At 44.1% G+C, this 25,935-nt stretch overlaps 3 protein-coding genes across 6 annotated transcripts in view; 2 read left to right on the top strand and 1 right to left on the bottom strand.

Moving 5' to 3' along the window:
* Positions 1 to 10,569: 10,569 nt before the first annotated feature.
* Positions 10,570 to 17,815, top strand: LOC120503267 (intracisternal A particle-promoted polypeptide). 2 transcript variants are annotated; one of them, XM_039711611.1, is made up of 8 exons: positions 10,570 to 10,923; positions 11,007 to 11,438; positions 11,772 to 11,927; positions 12,802 to 12,969; positions 13,774 to 13,911; positions 14,231 to 14,353; positions 15,004 to 15,224; positions 16,060 to 17,815. In XM_039711611.1, the coding sequence occupies exons 1-8, from the start codon at positions 10,620 to 10,622 to the stop codon at positions 16,282 to 16,284; spliced, it is 1,767 nt and encodes a 588-aa protein (XP_039567545.1). In that variant the 5' UTR covers positions 10,570 to 10,619; the 3' UTR covers positions 16,285 to 17,815. The 2 variants fall into 2 exon arrangements, with proteins under 2 accessions (XP_039567545.1, XP_039567546.1); XM_039711612.1 differs by lacking the exon at positions 16,060 to 17,815 and adding an exon at positions 15,787 to 16,039.
* A 410-nt stretch (positions 17,816 to 18,225) lies between these two features.
* Positions 18,226 to 22,463, bottom strand: TMEM69 (transmembrane protein 69). 3 transcript variants are annotated; one of them, XM_039711618.1, is made up of 3 exons: positions 21,947 to 22,462; positions 21,435 to 21,497; positions 18,226 to 18,356 (listed from the first exon to the last, which is right to left on the bottom strand). In XM_039711618.1, exons 1-3 carry the CDS (start codon positions 22,141 to 22,143, stop codon positions 18,353 to 18,355), a joined length of 264 nt encoding a protein of 87 aa, XP_039567552.1. In that variant the 5' UTR covers positions 22,144 to 22,462; the 3' UTR covers positions 18,226 to 18,352. The 3 variants fall into 3 exon arrangements, with proteins under 3 accessions (XP_039567552.1, XP_039567551.1, XP_039567550.1); XM_039711617.1 differs by having other exon boundaries at positions 18,292 to 18,411; positions 21,947 to 22,463; XM_039711616.1 differs by lacking the exon at positions 18,226 to 18,356 and adding an exon at positions 18,438 to 20,867 and having other exon boundaries at positions 21,947 to 22,441.
* A 519-nt stretch (positions 22,464 to 22,982) lies between these two features.
* GPBP1L1 (GC-rich promoter binding protein 1 like 1) overlaps positions 22,983 to 25,935 on the top strand; it is a 32,050-nt gene continuing 29,097 nt past the window's right edge. Inside the window, exon 1 of the mRNA XM_039711614.1 lies at positions 22,983 to 22,998. The gene's annotated coding sequence lies outside the window, so the exon portion shown is untranslated. The remainder of the gene's footprint in view (positions 22,999 to 25,935) is intronic.

Raw genomic sequence — 25,935 nt, 5'->3', positions numbered from 1 at the left:
TGATGTTTTTGCATCTGCATCACAAAGCTCCAGACAGGCTAGCACAGGTGTAATCTTGTGACTTGAACTGAACAGCTACAAGCCTGAAGGAAACATCTTGGGGTTGACTTTCAAGGAGAAGAGTCACAGACAGCCCCTGCTGACTTAAGGTGGAACAGTGAGAACCAGAGACCTCTGGAAGGTCATGCCTGCCAGTAATGCACCAAATCTTCAACCCAAACACTTCATTAGCACAGGCACACAGCACTCCTGTCACGAGTTACTCTGTGCCTGGGTCTGCTCAGATACAGAAGAAATCCTCAGGCAGAAATAGGTCAGGGAGCCTGGCTATTGACCACTGAAAATGTATTCATTTTGAATCTTAAAGACAGGGCTTTATAGTGTGCTACATAAATCCCTAGATGCAAATATTGTCAGTACACAGCATGCACAGTCTGTTGCACAGGGCTTTTACCTTAAGCAAAAGCAGTAGAAAAGTCTCCTACAATAGTGAAATTATTCCCACTGAAGTATTCCAAACATAATGATCTCTGAGAAAGCAAAGTGTCAGGGACAGCTCCAGTCAGGTCTCTCCCATCAGTAATTCTGTTTCCGAGCATCACTGTTATAGTCAAACTAAAAATCTGTTATAGTAAAACTAAAAACTAAAAGTCCCAGAGGGATTTTTCAGGTAAAAATTAAGGAAATCCTGCTTTCAGTTATGCATCCATACTTCCTCTGACATCACTGCAGAGTGGACAGGTCTTTGCCATTCTCTACAGCCTTTTGCAATGCCATCACCACAGAAGTCATGAGAAGGGTTGAATTTGGGGGTCACATTATCAAATTGTGAAAATCAGCATCATCTTGGTGCTTCCAAAGGATCTGGTTGCCTTACAGTGTTTAAGGATCTGTTCCACAGTTGAAACAATGACTTGGCATATCCTCTGTAACTGGGAGAATCTTAAAAATCTAACACACTTTCTTCACTGAGCTGTTTATTTATTGGAATGGTTTCACACAGCTGCAAAAGTAATGCTAAACCCATTAGGTCATGCTCTGCTTCCAACCAGCTTCTCAGTACACTTAACAATGGACTAATTCCTACCAGCACTGAATTGTTTTCAGAATGATACTTTGCCACAGCTGTATTTTGTGCTAAGTCAATTTGTCAGTTCTACTGTTAGGAAAGAAAGAACAAGAATTTAGTCTTCTGTGAAGCTCTAACAGTCCTCTTCTCCCCCTATTTCACTAACTCTGTTCTTTCCTGCCTTTTATTGAACCTGAATCAGAGCAGAAATTTTCCTGCATTTTATTTTGCTATGCTCAAAATTCAAGAATTAATTATCCCCTCTCACTGCCTTAACACCAACTTTTTCTGTATCACCATGGACAGACATTTTCTTTGTGCTTTTTGTTACGTATAGCACAATTGTTTCTGCCTGTTTCTCTGCTCTTTTTCCTCCCATTCCACTTTTTTCTCTTTGCTCTGACTAAATCACTCTTGAAACCACTCTCAACAAACTCCTCCATGCTTAGTTTCAGGATGACCCAGAAGACTGGTTATTGCATGCTTTTGAAGAACATTGGGTTCTACAGCAAGATAAAGGACCAAGAAAGATCATTTTGCTCCTATTCATAACTTTCCCACTGAGTCATGATGCACCCTAAGCAAACCATTTAACTCTTTGTAACCCAAAGAATTTTGCAGAGCTACCATATTTCTTATAGGTCATCTCTCTTCTAGGACAAAAATTCAACAACTTCTCAATTGTCCCTATGGGACAGTTTTCCACTCTAGAGCTCCTTGGTCCCAGAGGTGTGAACAGTGATCTTAGCTCTCGGGCGCCTTACTTTGCACTCCTGTTACAAAAACTTCACATGAATATGCCAATCTCCTTAAGCCACTGTTGCTCTGTCTAGTTGCTTTATACACACAGTAATTTACACCCTAAACAACCTTTGTGATACTCAGAAATGCTATCAGTGGATATTTTACATTTACACAAAGACTAGGATAACTCAGGTAAAGCAAAATGAAAAATAATACAAATGGCTAAAAAACAAATCACAGCAATACACCATGAAAGTAACCAGGGAAAAGAAAGATCCAAGTTAGTGGTGGCTGCAGACATCCCCAGCTAATGCTGCCTGATTAGGTATCACAGCCCAAAAACACATGTTCTGCCTTGGAGCCACACTGGCCCAGACCACTGAAATGCCTCCATATTTAGTGACACTAGACTTTACTAAGGCCTTTATTAAAATGTCACAATGGTAGTCAAATGCTTTGGGAAATAATTCCTACACCAATCTGAGGAAACAGATTTAAAATTCTTATCAATGAATTGAACTGGACTTATCAACAAGAGAGTGTTGATAAAAATTAAAATTAATGCCAATTATTGACTTGTTTACAACCTGGCTAAGAATCAACTTTTGTACTGTGCTATTTGGGCCTGGTGTCACGTTAACCAGCTAAGCTGGGTCATCCTGATTACTCTGTTTATTTAATGTTCTTTCCTTAAACATTGGCAGGATACTGTGAATCTTCTGAAATTTCACTGACATGCCAGGATTTCTTATAAATGAGACCCCTCATGACAGATCTCTTAGAGTTCTTTAGTATATGTTATCTTATCCTACTGTTTTAAAATTATGAATATGACTTATGATGATGATCATGAACCTCATCCTTAATTACTTGCAGACTGAAAAGAATTCCATCATACTTTTGTAATACAAATGCTTCATCCAGCACATATTTCAATAGGCAATATTATCAACAAAACTTGCCCACTGTTCCTTGTGCCATTGCAAGGCTTTCCTCCTCAAGCCACAACTCCCTGTAGCACCTTTAGAGTCCTCATTCTATTTTTATGCTCCATAAATCTCCACAGATATTGATTGCCATAGAGTCTTCCTTTATAAAAAATAATAAACATCAATAATTACGACATTTTCAACTTCTGTTGCATTTTTCATGTACAGGTTTCACTCAAAACATTTTATAAATATTCATTAATCTTCAAAATATACCTGAGAGGAAAACAAGTAGTGAGAAGCAAACTGTATCAATGGGAGAGAGGAAAAAAGAGACTTATCTGATCACTGCTAGTATTGCAGAACTAGGACTAGCACAGACAAGTTCTGTTGCAGAGGTTTTTTTCACATTGCAAGGAGAGCAGCACTTTGTAAGATAAACCTCAGAAAAAGTTATTATGTTAAATTATCATGCAAAAGTTATTATGCAAAAATTATAGAATCACAGAATTGTTCAGGTTCAAAAAGACCTTTAAGATCATTGAGTCTGATGCTCCAGGTTTTTATGAAATAAAATAGCGCAGAAAGCCTGAGCATCCAAAAAGCAAAACAAATTATTAAACCATACATTTCCATGGACCTTGAAAGATAATGAAATTATACAAAAAACAATCATTGCACTGTATAAGACAAATAATGTCAAACAGGCTAATTTGCCTCACTGAGAGACAAGCAGCCCAAAGATAAAAATAAAGATGTAGATGAGATTTGGCTTTTTAAGATTTTGATAATATTTGATAGAATATTCTGATAAGCAACTGGAGAAAATCAAAGTGCAAATGAAATCACCACAATATTTGCTTAAAAATACATTAAAAGATTACTATGGGTATGTTGTCATTAAACTCAGATCTTCTGTTAGAAATCCCTAAGGATCTCATCCAGTCAACTCTTATGTTTTCCCAAACAATGAAGTAGAGATTTTGCAAGCACTTTGAAGGACAAGATTAGAATAAAAATTATCTTTCTATCCAAAGAACAGGATCAAGCCTCCAAAGCTGAAATTCTAAAAAGGGAGATGAAAAATGCTTGTGCTGAGGAAAGGTAAACCATTGGAAAAAATTATCCAGGAAAATACAAGGCAAAGCAGCAGCAGATCAGCCAAGGAGCTGGGATGCATAGCAGCAACCTATGCCATTTACAGCTGAAATTTTACACTGTGGAAGAAGGTTTGATCTTTTAAGGCTTCAGTGTATGCAGAGCCCTGGAAGTCCTGACTCACCAAGCAAGCAGATGCAGGACCTACAGGCATCCCACTAACAGTTACTCAGAGTTGGTGACGTATCTCACATTCCACTGAGGCCTGCTTCTGGAATGACCCCACTGCATCACACAGGCTGTGGAATGTGGTGGGTATCAGGCACAGTTTAACTCTATCCATCTTCCCAATGAAATCAGCTCACGAGCTCTGTCAACGCCACTGCAATATCTTCTAGGAGAACAAACATGCTCTTGGTATATATCTAATGACTATATAATTCAAAAGGAATTAAATTAGTAAATTCGTGCACATTTTCTGGTTATTTTCCTTCCTTTTTTCTGTTCCAAAGGTTTGCATAACTTGGAGTTATTTAAAAAAATGCCACATGCTTCAGACAGCTCATGTCTACTGTATGTTTGCTCTACTTTATTATCCAAGGAAACACTGAGATTTGGACAAGAGTTAAGTAAAGAGTCCAAAAACCATTAGGGTTTGGATTACAATTTGAAACATTGCCAAACTTTACTAACGGCAAGAGTGAATTCCCCCATGCCTGAAGACTGATAATTCTCAAGCACAACTCATTTTTCCTTTTGGCAAAAAAAAAACAAACCCTGCACCGATACAGTCACCTAAGAGAGCAGATCTAATTCAGTGTGAAGCTGCAGGTCAGCTCCAGACTACAGTGAAAAAAGACCCAAGCTATGGAATCAATCATCTGCTTCAAATAAGTGTGAGGACACAGTTAGGATCAGACCTCAACAATCTGGCAGCTTTCAACATCTCCAAGATAAAGTTGCGGTGATTCCCTACTACTGAGATTTATCTTCAGAGAGAAATGAGGGAGGAAAGTCTCTCTCCTAAAAGCATATCTCTCCTGCCTCTGTTTTGACACCAACTGCTATCCAAGTTCCAGTATTCTTTTGGCCTCCTTCCTTGGAAATGCAGTGAGGTCTCTGTGGAGCTCGCCTTGGTTGCCCTCTCAGACAGCTGTGACTAATTCAATGTTCAAGCTCTTGAGTTAATTCTCTCATTAGATCACTTTCCTCCTTCATGGAATAATTATTCCCACAGGAGAAATGAGGAAAACTAAAACAATATTGTGCTAGTATCTGACACACTGCATCCAGGATGTTTATTTTAAATCAAATTGCCTGGAATTGATCCAGATCTATGGCTTAAGCACAAGAATCTTCTAAGTGGTGGGGAACTGTAGCCGTGCATGTTACACAACATTCCCCATTTCACTGGAATTCCTCCCAACTTCCTGCTGGGTAAGTGTACCTAGAACACACACCTCTCCACACAAGTAGGTCAGGTGACACAATCCTTTCATTGCTGGGGCATACTTTAGGACTGAAAAGGGGTTTTTTCCCTTGTTTTATTATTTATCACACACCAATCCCTTTTCCACCCAATGCTATTGTGAAGGTGAAGCCTGGAGCACAGAGTAGTGAAATATTGCCAGTGCTCCTGAAATCACAAGCCAATATCTGTGCATTACTCGCTGGGAATGTCACATTCCCTCTGAAGCCTCCTGTGGCTCAGATGTGTTACCCAATTTTGCTGCCTGGCTCCCCAGGGCATGGCTGGTCACTGGAGAGGGCAACACCTCCCTGAACTGGATGCCAGCACAGCCTGTGCTGCAGCATCTTTGGTGGGATCTGAATACTTGGGAGAGTTTCTCAATCCCCACTTTAAGAGTGCTAAACCTCTCTGGACTGATAAATCTGATACCAGGCTCTTACCTTAATGCCACCTTTACCTCAAGCCACATTACAGTGAAAATAGTAAATAGTTAGTTAGGAATTTCAAAACAGAGAAAAAAGTTCACAAAGGCTTCTAAAGATGGGAGAGGGGCAGAGAGGGGCGGGGCAAGGCGAGCTGTACAGTTTCCCAAGCCATTAACAGTTCAGCTGAAAAATGGATGGAGCCATCATCACCTTGCTGGTAGTGAGAAAACTGAAACGTTTTCACACGAGCCCTGTATTGTGGGACTGCCTGTGCAGAAAAACTGTCTTTGGGGACTCCTCTTACTCTCTGTGTTTGGGTCAATTTCAGTTCAGACCTCTACCCTACACACATACATATTCATCAAGATTCATTAACTCTCACAGGAATTAAGGTAACAGCTCTTGGGCCTGGCCCAACCGTGTCGAGAGAGTGTTCTCGTGCCTGGCTTGAGTCTGGAAAATGTGTGAAGCACAACTCACTGAGGTAGGAAACATTCAGACCCTGAAGGGAAGCTTCTTTATCCACTGAAGCTTATGTATCACGTGAAAGCATAAGCTGACAACAGGTTTGTGCAGGTATCTAGTTAGAATATAGTGTCTGTAGCTCATTAGAGGCTTTTGGCTGAGTAGACAAACAAAATAAGCAGTTGTGATGATCACCATTGGGGTGATAATGGGGTAAACCAATGCTGTCTTTAAGAAACACCTTACAAGTAGCCAGGGAGCCTCTTCTCTCCTCCAGGCTGAAGAGTGTGAAGTCCAGCAGCCTGCCTTGTCTTACCCCTTCGAGAGATGCACAACAGCATCCACCAGCTGTGAATCCACAGACTGCTGACCTGCATCATTGCTTTGGGCATGCAATGGCATCCAGAGTAAATGGGACATGTGGGAAAAACTTAGACCTTAACAGAGACAAGGTGTCTTGGAAGTGTAAGAGATGTAGCTTAGAAGTTGTGCTACAGATGCTTGTACTCCTCATGAGGTCTTAGTAGCTCTGCACTTTTGCAATTTTGGCTTTCCTGGGAGAAGTTTGAATTCAAATCCTTGTGAAATTTAGGGAAGTAGAGCAAAAATGGTTGTATTCTATGAAGATTTTGTGACCTTCATACCAAAACACAAAGTAGGCTCCTTTGCATTTTGGTGAGGCTGTAGAACACCTCTCCTCTGATAGATCCGGTGCATTACAATACAAGTAGCAACTCTAGTGGATAATTAGTAACAAAAATTACAACTGCCTGTACCATTGAAAGGTTACAGCAGATGCCTTAGCACAGAGGGCAAAGTGCAGAGATGCAGTTTATGACTGAAAGTGAAGATTTCATACCCAGTAAATTGGGGGAGAAATTATGGCACATGCTGGTTGCAATGGAAAGTGGCTCCATATCACAAAAGATCCCATGGGATCTGATGTACCTATGAATAGTCAATGCCTGAGTTTCATGTCTCCTCTGCAACAGGGAATTTAACAGCCAAGTATGGTAAGGGGCTTTAAGTCAAAATTGTCCCCAAAACTGCAGGTGTAATGGACAGGTTGTGACAAGAAGCAGTCAGGCAAAACTGCACACTCCAATCAATTATTACTCTTTTTAGGTTTTGCGGGGGTGGTTTTTGTTTGTTTGTTTTGTCTTGTTTTGTCTTGTTTTGTTTTGTTTTGTTTTTTAAGACTAAGAGCAGAGCTCTCCATCTTTATCAAATTTAGGGGGGGGAAAACAACAAAAAAAACAAAACCAAAACCAACAACAACAACAACCAAAAAAAAAAAAAAACACCACAATAACAACAAACTTAAATTATACTGTAAGAGAGGAGAGATTCAGCATCCGCACAGGCAACACCTTTCAGCCTCCCGATGTTGCTGTTGCAGTACGTCACCCTGCAGTGCCGCTTTTGTTAATGCTCCAATGCATCTCCCTGCGGTAACAGCGGCACCTGCAGGATGCGGGAGAAGCAGCACAGACACCTCCCCTGGCCCCGCACAATGTCATCCAGGCACCCGGAAAGGTTTTCCTGAGAACCTTTCAGCCAGGGAAATCTGAGCAGCCATGGGCCTCTGTGGGACAGGGGTTTATCAAGAGAAAACCTGAATAGTTTTTTGTGAGAATCTTCTCACTGTTTTGGCAGGGTGGCAGCAGCACTTTGGAGCAGGTGTGGGCAGTGGGACATTTGAGGAGCACAGGGCATGCCTTTTTTTGTCACCTGTCCTACATCACAGTCAGCATTCAGCTGGCTTATTGGCAAATATTTTTTAAGCCTATTATATTACAATTGAAGACATTTTTAATTCCTTCACTATAGTGACTGCTATTCTTGGTGTTGGTTAATCAAAAGGCCTCCTCGTTACACGGTGCAATTTCACACTGTCAAAGGTACTTTCAGACTTATTCCTGAAAATCTACAGTATTTTTTGGGAGATTCACAATAGTATATGGGATCATTAGCTCCACCCTGTACAGCTCCTGTGTGACCCAGAAGACATCTGCTGAAGAAGTGCCCTTTGCTGGGGGCAGAACCATGAGCACAGCACAGCACAGGCCTTTGGGGCAATATGAGCTCTCTCAGCAACACTATTTTGTGTCCATAAATTTGGAACTATGGTGTGAAATCCTAGTGCTGGCCAAGAGTCTAACAGCTGACATCAGCCAGCGAGCCACTGGCATTTAGGAGAATTCTAAGCCTTTTACTCACAGGCCACTTCCGATGAATAAAATGTCAGCGCGAGAGGGGTCTGGTTTCTTTTACTGATGCGTCAAAGAAAGAAAAACTTCAATGCATTTATTAGCCAAGCTTAAAATGTATAGAGTTATATCAGCATGCATCCAACTGTGTACTTGCAGAACCTTCTCCCTACATCTATGTTTTCTATGGGTATTTTTTGAAAACCAATTTACTGATGCGCCAAAGAAAGAAAAACTTCAATGCATTTATTAGCCAAGCTTAAAATGTATAGAGTTATATCAGCATGCATCCAACTGTGTACTTGCAGAAACCTTCTCCCTACATCTATATTTTCTATGGGTATTTTTTGAAGACCAACTTGAAATGTATTTAGAATGTAATGCTGATGAAGAGAGAAACCAGCAGCCCCCCGAGGGTATCATGATTCAGATTCTTTCCAGAAGTACATTTAAAAGTTATTACAATGAAATGCAGACTCATGAGAAAAGCCTGAGGGGCCATGACCATTGTAACTGTGAGCAGACATGTTTTTCTTTCCCAGTCTCACAGTAAATAGATATGGAAGCTGTCCAAGTAGCTCTCTGATCCCTTTTTGCTCTGGCTGGATGTTATGCTCCTGGAACAGCTGTGGAAAACTCTGGACATGTTTTTCTCTCAGAATTAGTGCCAGCTCTGCTGGACCCGTGACTGCATGCATTTAACTCAGTACGTGATGTTCATCCCCCATCAGTGCTCAGGCATGCCATGACTCAGGGAATTACACAGACTAAGATGGAAGCACACTTTGCCTCAGGATCAGTGCTGACCCCAGTGACCCACATGGTGCTGCTACAGGACACTGATGAAACATCCGTGCTGGAATGAAGAGGAGGGCCCACACATGGGATCACACTACGGACAAAGGGGTGCTGGGCTGTGCCTGCCTGTCACATTCCTGGAACAGTTGTGGAAAACTCAGGAGGGATGCTGTTCTCTCAGAATCAGTGTCAGCTCTGCCAGACCCGGTGATCATGTGCAGTTACCTCAGTGTGTGATGCTTGTCCCCTGTCAGCACTGGTCTGCTGCCACGGTCCCAGGCAGTGTCCCTGCCTCCCATCTCTGTGGTTTCCTGGGCTGGTGCAATTTCTCCCCAACATAGCCATATTTCTCACAAGCACAGACTGAGGTGGACAGGGACCCAGTTTGCAGGAGCATGTCTAGGGCTGAGGGACAGAGGTTGTGAAGGCGGTGACTAAGTGTGGGACATGTTTTAACCACAGACAAGCTCTTTGCAGAGCAGGGATGAAAGGTGTCTGTAGGGATGCACAGGGTCTCCTCACTTTAGAACAGACATTGAGTTGCTGGAGCATGCCCAGAGAAGGCAACAAAGCCAGAAAATATGTCTTATGAGGAGCTGCTGAGGCAGCAGGGGTTGTTCAGCCTCAAGGAGGCTCAGGGCGGACCTCACTGCTCTATGCAACTCCTTGGAAGATAGTTATAGTGGGGTGGGGGTCAGTCTCTTTTATTGTGCCTGCAGTGAAAGGACCAGAGGAAATGGCCTAAAGCTAAGACGGGTGAGATTCACATCAGATGCTGGAAAACCATTTTCACTATTCGGGTGGTCAGACAGTGGAATAGGTTGTCCAGGGAAGTGATGGAGTCACCAGTCCTGGAGGTGTTTAAGAGGCATCTGGATCTGGCACTGGGTGATGTGGTTTAGCAGTTTAGGGGTTACAGGGCTAGACCATTGGAATGAACGACCTTAAAGGTCTCTTCCAACCTTGATGATTCCGTGTGGGGCCTCACGAGGCCAGGTACCCAGGCAGGCTCATAGACAAAGGAGTGAACAGAGGTACCTGAACCAGTGCCGCCGTGAGGGCAGGGTGCTCGGCACACAGACCCGTCGGCACCCACTGAGCGCTCACAAAACACGGAGCCCACACGGCGCCCACACGGAGCCCTCAGCACCCTGAACCAGTGCCGACTCGAGGGCAGGGCGCTCGGCACACAGAGCCCTCGGCACCCACTGAGCATTCACAAAATGCATTCACAAAAACACAGAGCCCACACGGAGCCCTCACGGACCCCTCAGCACCGCCCGTCCCGGTTCCCGCCCCGTCCAGGCGGAGCCGCCTCAGCGCGGAGCGCGCCCCCTCCCCGCGCACGGCGCGTGCGCGGCGCGTGCGCGGCGCGAGGCTGGCGCCGCGGGTGCCGGTGCCGCAGCAGCGATGGCGGCGAGTGCCGGCATGGGCAAGGGCAGCTCTGGCTCCAGCTCCGTCTCCACTTCCGAGCGGCACGCCCGCCTCCTCCTGGCCCAGATCAACCGGCTGCGCGCCGGGCACAGCTTCTGCGACGTGCGGCTGGAGGTGGGCCCGGAGGCGTTCTCCGTGCACCGCCTGGTGCTGGCGGCCAGCAGCCCGTACTTCGCGGCGCTGTTCGCGGGCGGCATGAAGGAGTCCGGGCGGGACGTGGTGCGGATCGCGGGCGTGGAGGCGGACACCTTCCACACGCTGCTCGACTTCATCTACACAGGTGAGGGCTGGCGGGGGGGCGAGGGGAGGGTGCCCGGCGGCCGCAGGCTGGAGCGGGGCCCCGCTGTGGTTTGGTGCCCGCAGGGGTGGTGAGCATCGCGGAGCACAACGTCCAGGAGCTCATCGTCGCCGCGGACATGCTGCAGCTCACCGAGGTGGTGGAGCTCTGCTGCGAGTTCCTCAAGGGCCAGATCGACCCGCTGAACTGCATCGGCCTCTTCCAGTTCTCCGAGCAGATCGCCTGTCACGACCTGATGGAGTTCACCGAGAGCTACATCCACGCGCACTTCCTGGAGGTGCAGAGCGGGGAGGAGTTCCTGGCGCTCACCAAGGAGCAGCTCGTCAGGATCCTGCGGAGCGAGGACCTGAGCATCGAGGACGAGTACCAGGTGTTCACAGCGGCCATGCAATGGATTCTGAAGGATGTGGGGAAAAGAAAGAAGTATGTCGTAGAAGTACTGGAGCCTGTTCGATTCCCTCTGCTACCAGCACAAAGGCTGTTAAAATACATAGAAAGTAAGTGAAAGAAGGAATATCAGATGCATGTATGTGAGCAAAACATGTGTTGTTCAGAGTTACTGGGCTTTGATGGACTATTCTTTATTAATAGCATGATGAGTGAAAATATTTATAGTGAACAAGCTCTATTTTTAGAAAAATAAACACAGCTTATTTTTCAAATGCTTTTGGAAATGCCTTATAAAAGTAAGCAACATTGATTTGTCTGCTGTTTTTGGAGAAGTTAGTAATTTTTGTACAACTGATTTGCTTACAGTTTGCTACTTTTCATTATGCTTTCTTTTAAATTCTACTCATTTTATTCTTATTCTGCTTATGTTACTCTTGAAGGTATTCCAGATTTCAGTCTTCGGGTGGCCCTGCAAACTCTGTTGAAAGAATATTGTGAAGTCTCTAAGTCTCCCAAAGAGAACAAGGTCAGCAGTTTTCTGCAGGCTTCTAAAGGTCGTCCCCGGAGGAAAGCCAGGAAGTACCTTTATGCAGTAGGTTAGAATGTGGCTGTTTGAACCTTGTAAAACAAATGAAGTAGTATCTCAGAATGCAGTACTGAAGGAGATACTCAAGGATTTTTTAAAAATCAAAATATATAAAGATACCAAAATATTTCATCATGGCTGAGTTACCATAGTAGCAGCTTTGATTAGAATTGCACAGGAGTCCAGCATTCACATTTCTTGTCATTGTGACATGGCATTCAAAGCCCAGATTTGCTGTTCAAAAATAATTTGCCTTGGGTGAAAAGCTGCAAATCAGCAGAGGATTTACCCAGGGCTCACTGCTGGAATGGTGTATACAAATTCACTGCACATTTTGTTCTGGTGGCTGAAGTTTTCTCTGTGCAGGACACTTTGGTTCATATGATGGGATACTTGAAATTCCAGGTTTTCAGCAAAGCTGCAGTTTTATATTGGAAGGGAACATATTTGTTTCACTCTGTGGGCAGTAGCACCAGCTTGTACTGAGCTGTCAGTCACACAGGCTTGTGCCTCGCTTGTTTATTGTTGTAATACTCTATTTTTAATTCTGCAGAATTCAAAGACTATAAAGTTCTCTCTTGTCTTCTGCCTTTTATCTCATGAAAAGTTTTTACATGGCTGCCAGCAAAGGATGTTGGCCGATCCTTGTATTTCACTGAAAGCATGAATTCTAATATTTTCAGTGTTGTGGCATCAGCTCAGCACAATTTCCATGACCCTCAAGGCAACCATTCTTCCTTGTATGCTGGAAAAATGAAGCTACTTGGAAAAATCCAATTCCTTCTAAGAGTGACTGATGGTTACTGTAATATTTTAATGGTTTAGATGTAGGAGCATGAGGGTGAACAGGAAGCTCTTACTTGGCCTTTCCACTTGCTTTGCAGGTGGGTACACCCGGCTGCAGGGAGGACGCTGGAGTGACAGCAGAGCCCTCAGCTGTGTGGAGAGATTTGACACCTTCAGCCACTACTGGACCACGGTGTCCTCTCTCCACCAGGCCCGGAGCGGGCTGGGGGTGGCTGTGGTGGGAGGAATGGTCTATGCCATTGGAGGTAACAGCTGAAATAAGCTTGCTTTCTTACATGAATGCTAGAGAACTCATGGATGGAGACTTTCAAAATTATTATTATGTCAAGTGATTTTGAGGATAATACAATTTTTAGGTGTAATAACAAGGGAATTGGGGTTCCTTGATTCTCTACTGTCACTGCTCTGTGAATGCCTGTTAGGGATCCTGTACTGGCAGTTTTTACTAAGCTGCTCTCCCCTCGTGGTGTAGCTATTCACAGGTTACCATATACATATCTGCAGATAGACTCAAAGATGTTGGCTATTCTGGGGGCTTTGTGTACCACTGCTGATGGAATTTGTTTTCTCACTTACAGTCTAGGAGAAGCCCATAGTATAAAAGGCAGTAGCACAGGACAGACCACTTGTGCACTGCCTGCCTGGAAAGGCTCATTATGTCTGTTTGCACAAGGATGTGATGAGTAACTGTACCAGCCCATCACAAAAGAATGCATATGTAGACTGTTTTTGTCACTGCAGAGCTCATTCCCTGGTCTTGAAAACCCAGTCAGTTGTGCTGAGGAGTAAAACGTGCAGCACCGTGGTTGTTTACCTCTGTGATGTTTTCAGCAACATTTCAGGGAACTACTGATGAAAGTGGTTCCCAGTGATGATTCATGTATAATCATCACTATGTATAAAGGAAGCTTTTGCTATGTTGGCTGTTTCGCCAAAAGATAAATCTTGTATTCAAGTGTTGCCTGTCCTGGAAGAAGTTGAAGAATGTTTCCATATCTGCAGTGCAAAAGATTGCATTTCCCCTGACTCTTCTTGCTTTTATTATGCAGGTGAGGACAACTCAATGATTTTTGACTGTACTGAATGTTATGATCCTGTTACTAAGCAATGGACAACCGTGGCTTCCATGAACCATCCCCGCTGTGCGCTGGGAGTGTGCACGTGCTATGGTGCCATCTATGCTTTGGGTAAGCTGAGGGGTTTTTCTAAGCAAAGCTAAAGATGTTAATTCATAGAACTTGTAAATTTATTTGATCTTAAATATTACATCTTGGTGATGCAAATTTGCAAACTTAAGTTTTGAAAAACATCTGTGTTCATAAATATTAATATATATACTAAATCTCTGTGTAATAGTTACTGTTTAGTTGTCATTTATTTCCATTGTAGACTGACTGCATGCTGATTTCAGAATTTGTCCTGAACAGTCCACTGTATGTTTAAAAACACAGCTAATACACAACTTTGTGCCATTAAATTCCTTCCTGTGTTTGCTGTTATTTGCAGGAGGCTGGGTTGGAGCAGAGATTGGCAACACAATTGAAAGATTTGATCCTGAAGAGAATAGTTGGGATGTGGTGGGAAGCATGGCTAAGCCCCGTTACTGCTTTGGGTGTTGTGAAATGCAAGGTGAATATTCTTAAGTTTATATCCCTAAATAGTTCCAAATGGGATTTTGAAGCTTTATGTCTCAGTCATGAATTCTTATCTTTGTCTTGTATTGAGCTGTCAATCACACACAATTGTGCCTTGCTTGTTTGTTGTTCTAATACTCTATTTTTAATTCTGCAGAATTCAAAGACTATAAAGTTCTCTCTTGTCTTCTGCCTTTTATCTCATGAAAAGTTTTTACATGGCTGCCAGTATGGTTATGCAGCTAGTCTTTTTGCAGTTGATTGTTCTTTCTGATACCGCTTTTATTTATCTTCCATATTTGGGTTTGCATGTTTCTCTTTGTGGCAACCTGAAGACTTGCCACAGGTTATTTTAAGACAGACATGTCTAAATACTTGACCAATAAATGTGCTTACTAAGTATTTGATCCTGGCCAGGTCAGCAGTTGCAACCCTCTGAATGAACCTTCCCCTCACTTAATTTTTGCTTTCCTCAGAGCTTCTAGTGCTCAAGCTGCTCATGCAAAAGCTTTATGTATGCTACTACTGAGCAAAAGGAGGATTTTCTGTCATTCTTTAACCATCTTCATGTCAGGCTGAAACTTGTGACAGTAATTTTCTGTCTGCATTATGAAGCCTAAAAGAGGAGAAGCTCTGTTTCTGCAGGTTTGATCTATGTCATTGGTGGTATCAGCAGTGAAGGAGTAGAGCTGCGTTCTGTTGAAGTCTACGACCCCATCTCTAAACGCTGGTCTGAGCTGGCTCCAATGGGCACACGAAGAGCCTATCTTGGTGTGGCTGCTCTCAACGACTGTCTCTATGCTGTGGGAGGCTGGAATGAATCCCAGGATGCACTTGCTACTGTAGAAAGATACTCATTCGAAGAGGTATGGCAGAGTCCCTTTTTATAAATGTAGATTGCATCAGCTTTGTGTAAGATGCTATAGAGCCTGCTTCCTTTCTTTAAAAAGAAAAAGCTGGAAATTCCATTTCCTTTTTACTACTGCCTGGGCATCGTGAGTGAAACAAAGCTTTGGTGATCTCAGGGTCTGTCCTAAGTATTGTCATGGTTTAACTATGCACAGATATACTGCAGTTTGGTAAATACTTCTTAGGGTTAAGAAGAGAGAATAGATTCCTCCTCTGCAATAGAAAGGTCAATAATTTGAATAGAGAGGAAAAACTAATTGTAAAGGTAAGAGTTACCTTTTATTGCAAAATTTGGGGATCTTCTTCTGCATCAAAATGTAGTGGTTTCTAGTGTTTCACCATGACTAGAAGATTTAAAAATTTTCCAAACTGTTATTGTTCATGTTTTTATGATGCTCTTTGGAAGAGTAGCTACTCTTAAAAAAAGAACATAATCCCATGTGCCATCTGTTTTGCTTTTGAAATTGAATCTAGTTTTCCTGTTTCCCCCACCTCAGACTGTACCATGCTCTATTTTAGAGACTGACTGCATCTTGCAGTGACTGAAGAAAGGGAGGGGTGTTATGTGCAGACAGTATGGGGTCTGCTCTTTAGAGATTACCACAATTTGGACCCCTTGTGAAAGTGTTGTCATTCCTGTCTTGGTAATCCTCTGGATACTGTACACATAACACATGTAAGCCTGTGAAGTGTATACAGTGTTCTTTGTATATGTTTCATTCTTTAAGCTTTAAAAGTTACTTTAGCAGAATCAGGGCTTGCCTCAAAGCTATTTCTTCATCTTTTTGTTAGGAAAAGTGGGTTGAAGTTGCATCGATGAAGATCCCAAGAGCTGGTGTTTGTGTTGTGGCTGTGAATGGACTTCTCTATGCCTCAGGAGGCCGAGCTCCCAGTCCTGATTTTGCTGCTCCAGTAACCTCTGACTCTGTTGAAGTTTATAACCCTCACATGGACAGCTGGACTGAAATTGCCAACATGATCACCAGCCGCTGCGAGGGAGGTGTAGCTGTGCTGTAAAACACAAAGAAGAAAACTCATTCAAGGAATGAGTAAATTATGTCTCCTCAGATTTCCTGTTTCATTGGCCAGAAACCTCTTTCAACACAGGAGCTTCAGTGGAGAATTAGATCAGAGGGATTTTCCTGAGCAAAAGGAAAAGCCCTTCAAAGTAAATTGGCTTATCCAGTGTCTGTCTCAGGAATTATTGTGTTAAGAGTAGGAATGCCTCTTACACTGGACTAAGCTCACTGAAATAAATGGTGAATTTGCCCTGTAAAAATCTGAAGAAATAATTCCAACACATTAGAGACATTAATCAGGTTGCTACTGAGGTGGCACTTCAGCCAGACTTGCAATCTGGAAGTGAGTTACTGCCAACAGGAAGGAGTTACCTGTAGGTAAGACCAGATGGGCAATTTGGATGGCATTAGTTCTTTTTCTGGCAGAAAAAGAGAAGATAACACACAGGATAAAATTGATGCCTCTATTTACGACCTTGATGCATTTAAGCTTGGACATGGTGGGCATTAAATATGAATTGGATCTTTACTTTCTGGCCACTTCACAAATTAGAATGGTGAGTTGATGAGAATTTCCTGTTCTGGAAGGTTGTCCTCACAGTTCTAATAATGCCATTCCCCTTCAGCACTGGCTTTTCTTCTCAGTGGTGTCAGTGATGCCAGTAGAGCTCCTTTGTATGTCAGCTCTGGTGAATTTTAAATGCAAATGCTATTCATTAGATTGGATGTTCTGTTTAGGACTGTTCTTAGTATAAAAACACAGGGAAAGGCTCTTGCCCCCAGATTTTTTTCCCCATAGTCAAATGTGTTTTTACCCTGTGTGACACATGCTGAGACTTGGCATTGAATACTTGCTGTTCTACAAGACACACCCCTTCACCTTCACTACATCTTGTATCCTGCCTCCTCTAAATTTGAGCCAGTGGAGCTTTCTATGATAGAATCAGCTGCATTTAGCATTGAAGAAAGATATTGTGCTCTTACGGAGTTTGTATTTAGCTCAGACACACTTAGTAAAACAATACTACAAAGAATTTGGGGTTATTTCTAGATTCATTTAATTAACGTGTTTGAAGTTGCTTTTTGCACACTGTGTCTGCATTTTCAGCACAGCTGTGGATGATTTGGTTGGAGTCTGAAGTGAGGCTGCTTGAATTTTGATAGGCAGTGTTATTCTGGATCACCAAACCACAACTGGAATGTCACAAAACAGGAAGCCTGGCACTGTGTAGACAAAGGAGCATTCATGCTGTTTAGGTCAATATCCCCTGTGTAAAATTAACAAATTATTACATGAGAAATCCTCCAAGGTGAGTGTTGCAGATACCTTAATAGTTGAGGTCCTGAAATCTAACATAGAGTTGGGCTAAAACAAACTAGATGATGGAGAGTCTCTCTGATTGTTCCATAATCTTGTGTGTGCTTTTACTTCAAAGTATTTCATATGTATCTGAATTAATGGTTTGATTTTTTTCAAATATAAGTTTGTTTAAACTGTTTTTCATAATAAAATGTATTTTCAGAACTGACTGGAATGCTCTTGAACAGGTTGCTTTCATAACTTAGTAAGCTGTATTACTGCCACTTCCATATAATAGGTCATTTTTTCTTTTTATTGGGAATCGTATTTCCCAGTAGAACACTAGGGAAAGATTGGTTATAAATTTTGACTGTTTGAGTGGTGGAAGTAACATGCTTCTGCAGTAAAATACACATGTATTTCTCCTCTCAGTGTAAAATCACTCAGACTTTTTGGGAGTCTGTCGTGCCAGCTCTACTCAGCCCTCTGTGGGATGAAATTACTGGTAATGTTTCTTAGTCTTTCTTCATTATATTTCAGGATCCCTCTTGGAACTGTTTGAGAAACACTACCTTAGCTGTATTTTATTAGTTTGGGAACTACAGGTTTACCTCTGACCCCTACCTGTAAACTTCCTGGTTTAATGGAGCTTGAGGGATCTGCAGTTGTCTGAAGTTACCTTCTCCAGGCTTTGTAACTGATTCTGTCATGTCTGAATAAAACTTTGAAGCTGGTTGATTATGGTCTCTGATCCTCAGCACCTCTTTTACCTAATCAAGACAAAGACAGGAGTCTTCTCTGGACCCATCTTAAAAGATGCCATGTCTAAGTAAGAAAGAATGGAAAAACCATTTTCATCCACAAATTCAATTTTATTTCCTTTATGTTCAGAAAGCTCCGAAATATATTGTTTAATAGGGTACTTTCATAGTTCAGCATACAGCAATTGGTACCCATAATTGCTTAAAATTGATACCCTTAATTGCTTTTAACATAAAACTGTTAACAGATTGCAAAAGAGAGAGGCTGATGTACAGAGCTGCTGTTTCAGCAACATCATACAAGATGGTTTCATCTCCAGGACAGGCAGGTTCCTTAAACATCTGTTCTTTGCTGAACAAACAGGTAACAAATTTTAAGGGACAACATGTGCTTTCTTTGGTGTAGAACAACAATGAAGAATAGTGCTATAACAGAACTATGAGGATTATCTGGTCCTGAGACCACATGTGGATGTCATTTTCAGCTTTCTTCCTGCATCTTACACTGTACTTAAATGCTTCTGATAAAAAGCTTACAAGAAATATGCCCACATCCCATTTCATAGTTTCTTGAGGTAGCTGACACAAAAAAAGAAAATCCATGTGACTTAGGTTGTATCTTCCACTAACTGATGTGCTAGGAAGAATCAAGTACAGAGAGCACATGCTTCTGCAGTGGTTCAACAACAGCCCCATCATGGAGGGTTTGCAGGGCACCTACAAGCCCATTGGTGCCTGTCCAATTGTATGGATTCTTAGGAGGGAGAACACAGAAGCTACTTTCAGTCCCATTATCTGATCCCTTAGTGCCAGCACTTCAGCCCTTGTGTCATAGCATAAGTTAAGAGTCCTTTAATTTAGGAGTATGGCAGATCTTTATGGCTGTGTTGCACACAGCTTCCTTTGCCAAGCAGCCCTAAATCCAAACAAAACCTAGGAACAGGTGGCCCAAATAGTCTTTCTAATTTCAGTAAGCCTGAGCAGGAATTTGACCTTCCATCTCCTGTGGCACCTTGTCAGCCATACAAAGCTTCCTCTTCAGCTTTTCCCCACTCCAGCACAGCAGCTGAATGACACATTTCAGGGGAGTGCTGACCTTGGCTTGCAAATAAACCTCACCTGTCCTTTCTTACCTGACATCACACTGAGACTTCCTCACACAGCACCCCTGGAAGTGTCCAGGCTGGGTGGGGCTTTGAGCAACCTGATCTCCTGGAAGGTGTCCCTGTGTACAGCAGGGGATGGGAACGAGACAATCTTTAAGGCTCCTTCTGACCCACACCATTCTGTGATTTTCAGCACCTCCTCTGAAAATAGGAGTGAACAGGAGTCTTGTTCCTCCACAACACAGCAACTGAGTAGTATGTGCTTCTGCATAATTCTGTTACTTATTTAAACACCAAACTAGAACTGCTTTCACTTTGTTACTGTTTTTTTCCCCACCTCAGAACATGATCACACATTAGTCAAACCAGATGCTTTCATAGTTCAGCACAGACTAATTCATACCCATGTCATTTTGAATCTCCATTCTAAATTCCTAGAGCAGCAACATCTCATTCAGGAGTGGTTCTGTTCTACAGATAAGGACAGACTCGTGCTTGCCTTGGAAGTAATTGCTATTTACAATACTTCCCTCCTGAACTAGCTTCAAAATCAGTTGGAAAATCATTTTGCTTCAACAATAAGCATCTTGATCCCTGCCATCATAAGACTTCTAAGCACAAATCAGTCTTTATTTCTCCTGGAACTCCATACAAATACCTTATTAGCAGATAATAGCTTTTCCTTACAGATTTATTACTTTGTGTTCTGCTGTATTTTTCTGTCATCACTTTGCTCCCCTTCTAAGACAGCTTTCAGTGCTACAGTGGCCAAGAGGGATGCTATCATCACCACCGTCCCCCATGCCCTCAGTACCTTGAACCACCTGGGGTAAGTAGGAAGCAGGGAAATGTCATAATGCAGGGCTATCCCCAAGGCCACCGTGAGCATCAGGGCTCCCTGAGTGGCATCTTTGAGAAGCAAGGCCTGGCAGGCCAGCAGAGCAGGGACTGTGCCGTTAGCCAGGTTCAGCCAGTCTGGCTTGGCCGGGCTGTTCTCCGGGAGAGCAAACCCCCACCTCATTCCCCCCAGGAAGGAGGCAGTGGCAGCACCATAGGCCACCTGAGCCAGGGCCAGCCCTGGGCTGTAGGAGCCCTGCAGAGCCATGGCCAGAGGCACGGCCACAAAGGGAACCAGCCCCCCCAGGCTCAGGTACAGGGCTGGCTTGGGACAGTCCTTGAGAGATCCCGGGCTTCCTTGTGACTGTGCCTCAGAGTCTGCGGGGCTTTTCCTCTGGGAGACGGGCAGAGAGGCGTGGAAAGCCCGGAGCTGGGCTGTGTGAGCTGCTGGTGGCTCGAGGCTCAGAGATGCTGACAGAGGATGTGCATGTCCCCAGAGCTGGAGCGGGGCCAGGGAAGAGCAGCCAGTCCTGCTCCTCCCGCGGAGCAGCACGCCGGCACTGCGGAGCTTCTGCAGCTGCAAGCACAAAAGCTGTTCTGAGCAGTGCACAGGGCAGGCTCACAGAGCTGCAGGCACCTAAACCACCCTGAATGCTGCACCAGTGGCTCTCCAGGCCAGGTCACACCACAGCTGCCTTTGCTTTTCAGTTCCAAGTGGTTTTAACTGAACCAATGAAGGCACCTGGGCTCTCCAGAGAGCACAAGCAAAGCTCACTCAGTGCCCACCTTCCCCTCCCCACTGATGTACCTTCACCACACTGAAGGTATCTCAGCCCTTTTCAGAGTAAAATATAAAACAGTTTCATACAGAAGCAGGATAAGGTCACCCCAGAAATCAGCTACTGTCCCCTCCCTGCTCCACCAAGAAGTGATAGGGGAAAAAAAAGACTTTGAGACAATAAAACTTGATTTTATAAAAGAAATAGCTTTGCCTAAAAGTGCTGAAGAAACAATGAACTACTCCAGAAAAGCTGAGTGATGCACTCCAACTTGGAAGCCACTTTTTTTTTTTCAAAGCTGCAGTCCTATCTTTTGCTATTTCACTTTAAAATAAAATCAGCAAAGAAAGCCTTCAGTAACTTACTTTGAAAGGTGTGTTGAAGCAGCATCGTTGTATGAGAGGAAACATATTTGTTTTCTCAATGCCCTAAAACAGAAAAATTCAGAAGAAGGTCTGAAACTGATGAATGACTGAGTTGGTCTGATGCCCAAAGTTTAGTCACAATCTACACTTATCAAAGAGTCTTACAGGTATATACTTAAAGAAAAATGTATATATATAGATACATTACATATGTATTCAATCAGTACTTGCCCACTTGAGAATACTTCGCTTCAAGCAGCTTTATGAACTGAAATTTTAAAGTTGTATGAACTGTTGCAAGAACAATTTCTAGTTAAAAAACGGAGTATCAGGGAACAGATGATGGCTTCCCGTTCATGGATCATTCCCTCTTCAACTGAGAGATGGCAACACAAAGCTCATAAAGGAGCACTTCCTCACGCGCAGGAAAAGCGATCATTAATTGAAGAAGGAGCAGACAAGCCATCCCATGCAAGCTGCAGGTGAGCTCCCTGCCGGGGTACGACACTCACCGGGGGAACGTGGGCAATTGACTCCGCAGTTCCCGGTGCTGCTGCGCCGGGAGAGAAAGGCGGCTCCGGCAGCCAAACTGCGCTGCCGGAGGGCGAGGGGAGCGGAGAATGTCCGTGCAGTCCGGAGCAGGAGGGGCCGCTCTGCCCACCGGGACCGGGCCAGACCCGCCGGCTGTGGCGGCTTCCGGTGCTCCCATAAACGCTCCGGCGGTGCCCGGTGCTCAGCGCTACCCCTCCGGGCGGGAACCGGCACGGCCCATCGTGTTCCTCCGGGCCGCGGAAGGCCCACCGAGCCGGTACCGGGGGCAGCAGTGCCGGTCACTCTCAGCCCGAGGGCCGCGACCGGTCTGGCAGAGGAGCGACACGGTCCTCTCCTGCCCGTGGGACAGAACCTCTCCTGGGGAGCAGTGCGGCCATTCTTGCTTTCTGTCTTCCGGCATCACCGCATCGGGCAAGCCTTTCGGAGGCGAACTACAAATCCCAGCCTGCCCTGCGGCGCGCCGCCCGCCTATCTGCACGGCGGAGATGGCGGGTACTCTTCTGGGACTCGTAGTCTGCGGCTGCTTCCGACAGGCGGTGACGGGGGCGGTGCGAGCCGCCGCCTCTGATTGGTGGTGTTCCTTCCGCGTGCTCGGCCCCGCCCCGCGCGCGCGCGGGCCCCGCCCCCTCCGGCCCCCGGCCGGGCAGGGCTGGGCGGCCATTTTGGGCAGAGCTTTGTTATGGTTGTGGGGCCGGGGGGGGCGGGCCGGGGCGGCGGGGGAGTCCCGGGGGCCGGGCAGGGGCGACCCCGCTGTAGGCTGGCAAGGAAAGCGGGCCGTTCCCCCTGGGCTCCTCCCGGGCCGCGCTTCCCGGCTGCCCCCGGCGGGAAGGGGCGGTCGGCGGCCGGCAGTGACACGTGGGCTGCGGGCAGCCGGGGCTCGGCTCGCTGTGCCCGCTGCCAGCCGCGCTGGGAAACTTGTCAGGTGCCGCTCGGTGCCTGCTCGTGGGCAAGCAGCGCCCGGGCCCAGCGTGAGGCGGCTCCGCCGGCCGTCAGAGTTATTTCCGTGTGTCCGGTGTGTTTGATGCCCCCTTGGCCTAAGGTCTTGTGTGGTTTGACTTAGAGGGCTGGGGCTGGACTTGATCAGAACGTGCCTAGCTTTTCCAGTATCCTTTTAAGACTTTAAATTCAGTCCAGTTTAGTAACGAGCTGTTTTGGAACGATTTTAGAGCAGTCAGTAGGTGTCTGCACAAGTTACGAGTTTTTAAACAGCTTTAGAAGAGCAGTAGCTATTTAAATTCTTATAAGTAATGGTGGAATGGTTTAAGAGTGTTGCTTAAAGATCTTTTTATATTAACGTGACCAGGTAGGTCGGCCTGCCTTTCCCCGCCCCCGAGCTGTGAGTGACACAAGTGTTAGTAATGTTGATAATACTCTGAAACGTTGCGAGTGCCTGAGCAAAGTGTGGAAATAGCGAAGAGGGGGAATGGAGATAACAGCTGAGATAATTGCAGCGCCATCAAAGCTGAGTTTACTGTAGGGTTGACATTGCTTCTATAAAAATGTTAGGTGGTTATGAAAAAAGCTTATGCAAATGCTAGTTCATGAATGAAGATGGCTGGTGTTTCAGTGCAAGGTTCCCCGTAAAGCTTATCCCTTTGGAGACCCGTATCTCAAACTTCCAGTTTCTGACTCGGGAAGGAAACAGGTGTAGAGCAGTGGTAGGAGCAAATAAAACTCCCAAATTCTTAAAGCAGCTTTTCCTCTCACACTCTTCCACATCATTTCTGGAGGAAAGTCCCTTTAAGAAGAACTTATTGAAAGTTTTTTATTTGGAATAGGAAGGCTTCAGGTGATACTTCCTTATAGCGTTGGGGTTTTTTTACAACTGTTTGTAGGGAAGTGCAGCAGCCCTCTGCATTTTATATTCATCTGGTTTATAGCCTTAATCCTATATGACACAGAAGTTTCCATTGCAGATATCATATGAGGACCTAAAGTGAAAATATGCAGGGAACAGATGGCATTTTAAAAAAACCCACAAATCCTGTTTTTTCTGCAGTGTTTCAGAAATATGAGGAGCAGAATGCAGATGTGAAATACAACAAATCAAATGGAACTGCATACTTTCTGAATGTTAGGAAAAGAAATCTTCACTTTGAGAATATTTACAGGGTATGGTCACCTTGTGTCACATATGTGACTGCTGCATGGTGTTACTGAATCTTGACATTCCTGTTTTAAATTAGGAAATTATGTCACTACAGGAAAAATAATATTCACTAGCATTTTCATTAAATGGAAATAGTATTTCAGGAGTTGTGGGATCCTTATTTTAATACAGAAAAATGCTGTGGTTAGATCTGTGAATTTCTTCAGGAGTGTGGGATGTCAGATAATGTAGTTCTTGCCTTTACAAAGTGAAGAAAAACTATTGGCTCAGGAGTTAAAGTTACCTTTTTCTCCCCCCAGTGTTACGAGTTGTTTGAAGTTAGTTGTGTAACTGCTGAATTGACTTAGCTGTGAAGTGTACTCCAGGGTGTGCTTTGTTTGTTTGTCTGTAGGAAGAGATTTGGGAAAGGGCTGAGTGTGTTCAGTAGAGCTGAAGCTTTAAAGCACCTCTCTCCTGCAGAGTGCTGGCTGTGCTTGCATGGACACAGCTTTTCCTCACAGCTCCATAGAAACCAGGGGGTGACTGTTGCTCCAGCTTAGCCAGGGACAGGTCATACTTACAGGATTTTGCACTTGATGATGAGGTAGTGTGTGTACCAGGAAGTTTGTCTGGGATTTTTGAGTTTTGTGTTAATTTATTTGTAGAGGCAGGAGGGGTTTAGTTTTGGTTCTGCAAATTCAGCAATGTAAGTAGACATTTTACTGTCACTTACGTAGTGACCAGGATGCCAACTAAATCATGTGTGGCTTTTGTTTCAGCAAGAGGAATTAAAGTCCATGTTCTCTTTGCTCGTCAGGTTTGATGAAAAGCAGTGAAGTTGCAGAAATGTGGTCCTGCTCAGAATACTTCATGAAAGCCAAGATGTTGTTTAATTTGTGTACTGTAACTTTATATGTTCCTGTGAAAATGTGCCAAACTTTAATGAGTTACTGTATGGTCAGAAGATAAATCTATGGTTTTGGGAGTGGATTTAGGTAGAGATTGATAGTGACTAATTGTCCACTGCCCTGTACATGTATGTGCAAACACTGGGCAGACCTAGAAGTTCTGGGTTAGACAGGGCTGTGAGCATGACAGTGAGCAGGGAGGGAAGCATTTTGGCTTAATTGATCATACATATTAGTGATCAGGCTCCAAACTGGAAATTCTTGACTGAAGTGTGCAACTCCTTCTCTAGCTGGTCTTTGAAAGTCAGGAGAAGAATTTTCACACTTGATACTACTTAGACCTTTCTATTATTAAACAGCAAACAGTTTTGCAAAGTGTTGGTGTATGCAGTTCTATAATATGACTAATCTGAAATAGTTGCACTTCCAAGGTCTGGCTTAACAAAAATGCTTTGAACCAGTGCAGCCAAACATGACTGAGGTTTTCTGCAATAAATGATGCTCAGAAAGAAATATTTTTACAGCATGTGACCTTGTGCCTCAGGGACTCTTGTACATTAGGGAGTTCGCCAGGAGCAACTGAAGTTCTAGGACTTACAGACATTCTAGCAAAAATGCCAGTGTTGATTTGTTTTCTCCTTGAATCTTGTGATCATTTCCAGTTCAGTGTTTTGCATAGTTTTATCCTCCACACTGGAAGGAGGATCACAGCTCTGTGGTGTGATGTTAGTGGCACTTGATAAGAAAGTATGCGTATAATGTTGTCTAAATGTCCTTGGTTTTAAGAATCCCTTTTTTTTTTTAATACAGGAAGAAATGAGACATTTTAAGTTTTATTTTTGGTGTCTCTTCTAGGTTCTGGATTCTGTGTAACCCCCTCCTCATAACATATTTGCAACACACAGAGTATGTGGCAATCAGTGACACTCTCTTGGAATTTTGTCATCTTCAG

This window comes from Passer montanus, unplaced genomic scaffold, assembly GCF_014805655.1.
Source record: "Passer montanus isolate IOZ18808 unplaced genomic scaffold, ASM1480565v1 scaffold25, whole genome shotgun sequence".
Lineage (NCBI taxonomy): Eukaryota > Metazoa > Chordata > Aves > Passeriformes > Passeridae > Passer > Passer montanus.
The sequence above is the reverse complement of the archived record's forward strand: the minus strand, read 5'-3'. Positions and strand labels throughout refer to the sequence as shown.